Source organism: Pteropus vampyrus, unplaced genomic scaffold (assembly GCF_000151845.1).
Source record: "Pteropus vampyrus isolate Shadow unplaced genomic scaffold, Pvam_2.0 Scaffold224, whole genome shotgun sequence".
In the NCBI taxonomy this organism is placed as follows: Eukaryota; Metazoa; Chordata; class Mammalia; order Chiroptera; family Pteropodidae; genus Pteropus; species Pteropus vampyrus.
The window spans coordinates 226,532-227,452 of record NW_011889005.1 but is presented as its reverse complement, the minus strand read 5'-3'; the positions used below and the strand labels follow the sequence as shown (position 1 = coordinate 227,452).

At 60.2% G+C, this 921-nt stretch overlaps 1 protein-coding gene across 1 annotated transcript in view; it reads right to left on the bottom strand.

The window, feature by feature from the left end:
* The window catches only part of COL22A1 (collagen type XXII alpha 1 chain), a 191,307-nt gene that overhangs the window by 94,566 nt on the left and 95,820 nt on the right, over positions 1-921 (bottom strand). Inside the window, exon 22 of the mRNA XM_011373400.1 lies at positions 174-227. Within this exon, the coding sequence (XP_011371702.1) occupies positions 174-227 (54 nt within the window). The remainder of the gene's footprint in view (positions 1-173; positions 228-921) is intronic.

The window sequence follows — 921 nt, the reverse complement described above, 5'->3', positions numbered from 1 at the left end:
GCCACCCCCAGCACACGAGCGGGGAGACGGAGGGAGGACGGAGGACGCCCTGAGCACTCTGATGCTTCGATGCGGTGGCCATCTGGGACCCCAACCAACCTGGGAAGTGCCTGTGACCCCTCCTTCCGCAGAGAAAGCAGCGTTGCTACAGGGAAGCTGAAGGCAGCGCTTACCTGCGGCCCGGGCGACCCAGCAACTCCAGCGGCGCCGGCTTCGCCTTTCTTCCCCTGAGGGCACAGAAGGAGCACGGTGAGCAGGCGGCAGCACCCGGGGCGCCCAAACGCACGTCCCCGTGGAAATCCCGGTCCTCGTCTCTCACCGCGGTGAACACACTGTCCCCCGGGATGCCCGACAGGGGAGCAGTATGGGACTAGGGGGGAAGGGCAAGCTTTGGGGTCGCGGAGGTTCAACTTTGGATCCTGTTACTACATGATTTTGGTCACATGTGACCCCAAATTCAAAAGGACCAGAAAAGCACGCCTGAGAAAAATCTTCACGTCCTGTCCTCAGCCACTCCGCCCCTTTCCAGAGGCATTTTATGTGTAGGCAGCACATGTGCACGCACGTGTGTGCACACACACACACACGCACGCACTGCACACACACACGCACGCACTGCACACACACGCACTGCACACACACGCACGTGCGTGCACACACATGCACACGCACTGCACACACACGCACGTGCACTGCACACACACGCACGTGCACTACACACGCACACACTGCACACACTCGATTCTCTGCCTCTTTCCGTTTTTTCTTTACGAACTGTGGCTTGTCATTCAGTCCATCAACAGCTTTTCCTTCTGCTCGCATGACAATTCGCCCTGGACGCGCCCCGCATGGGTGTGGGGGGAGCTGCTACGCTCTCTTCCCTGGCCGCGGAGTTTCCACCACAAAGATGAGCCACGAGGC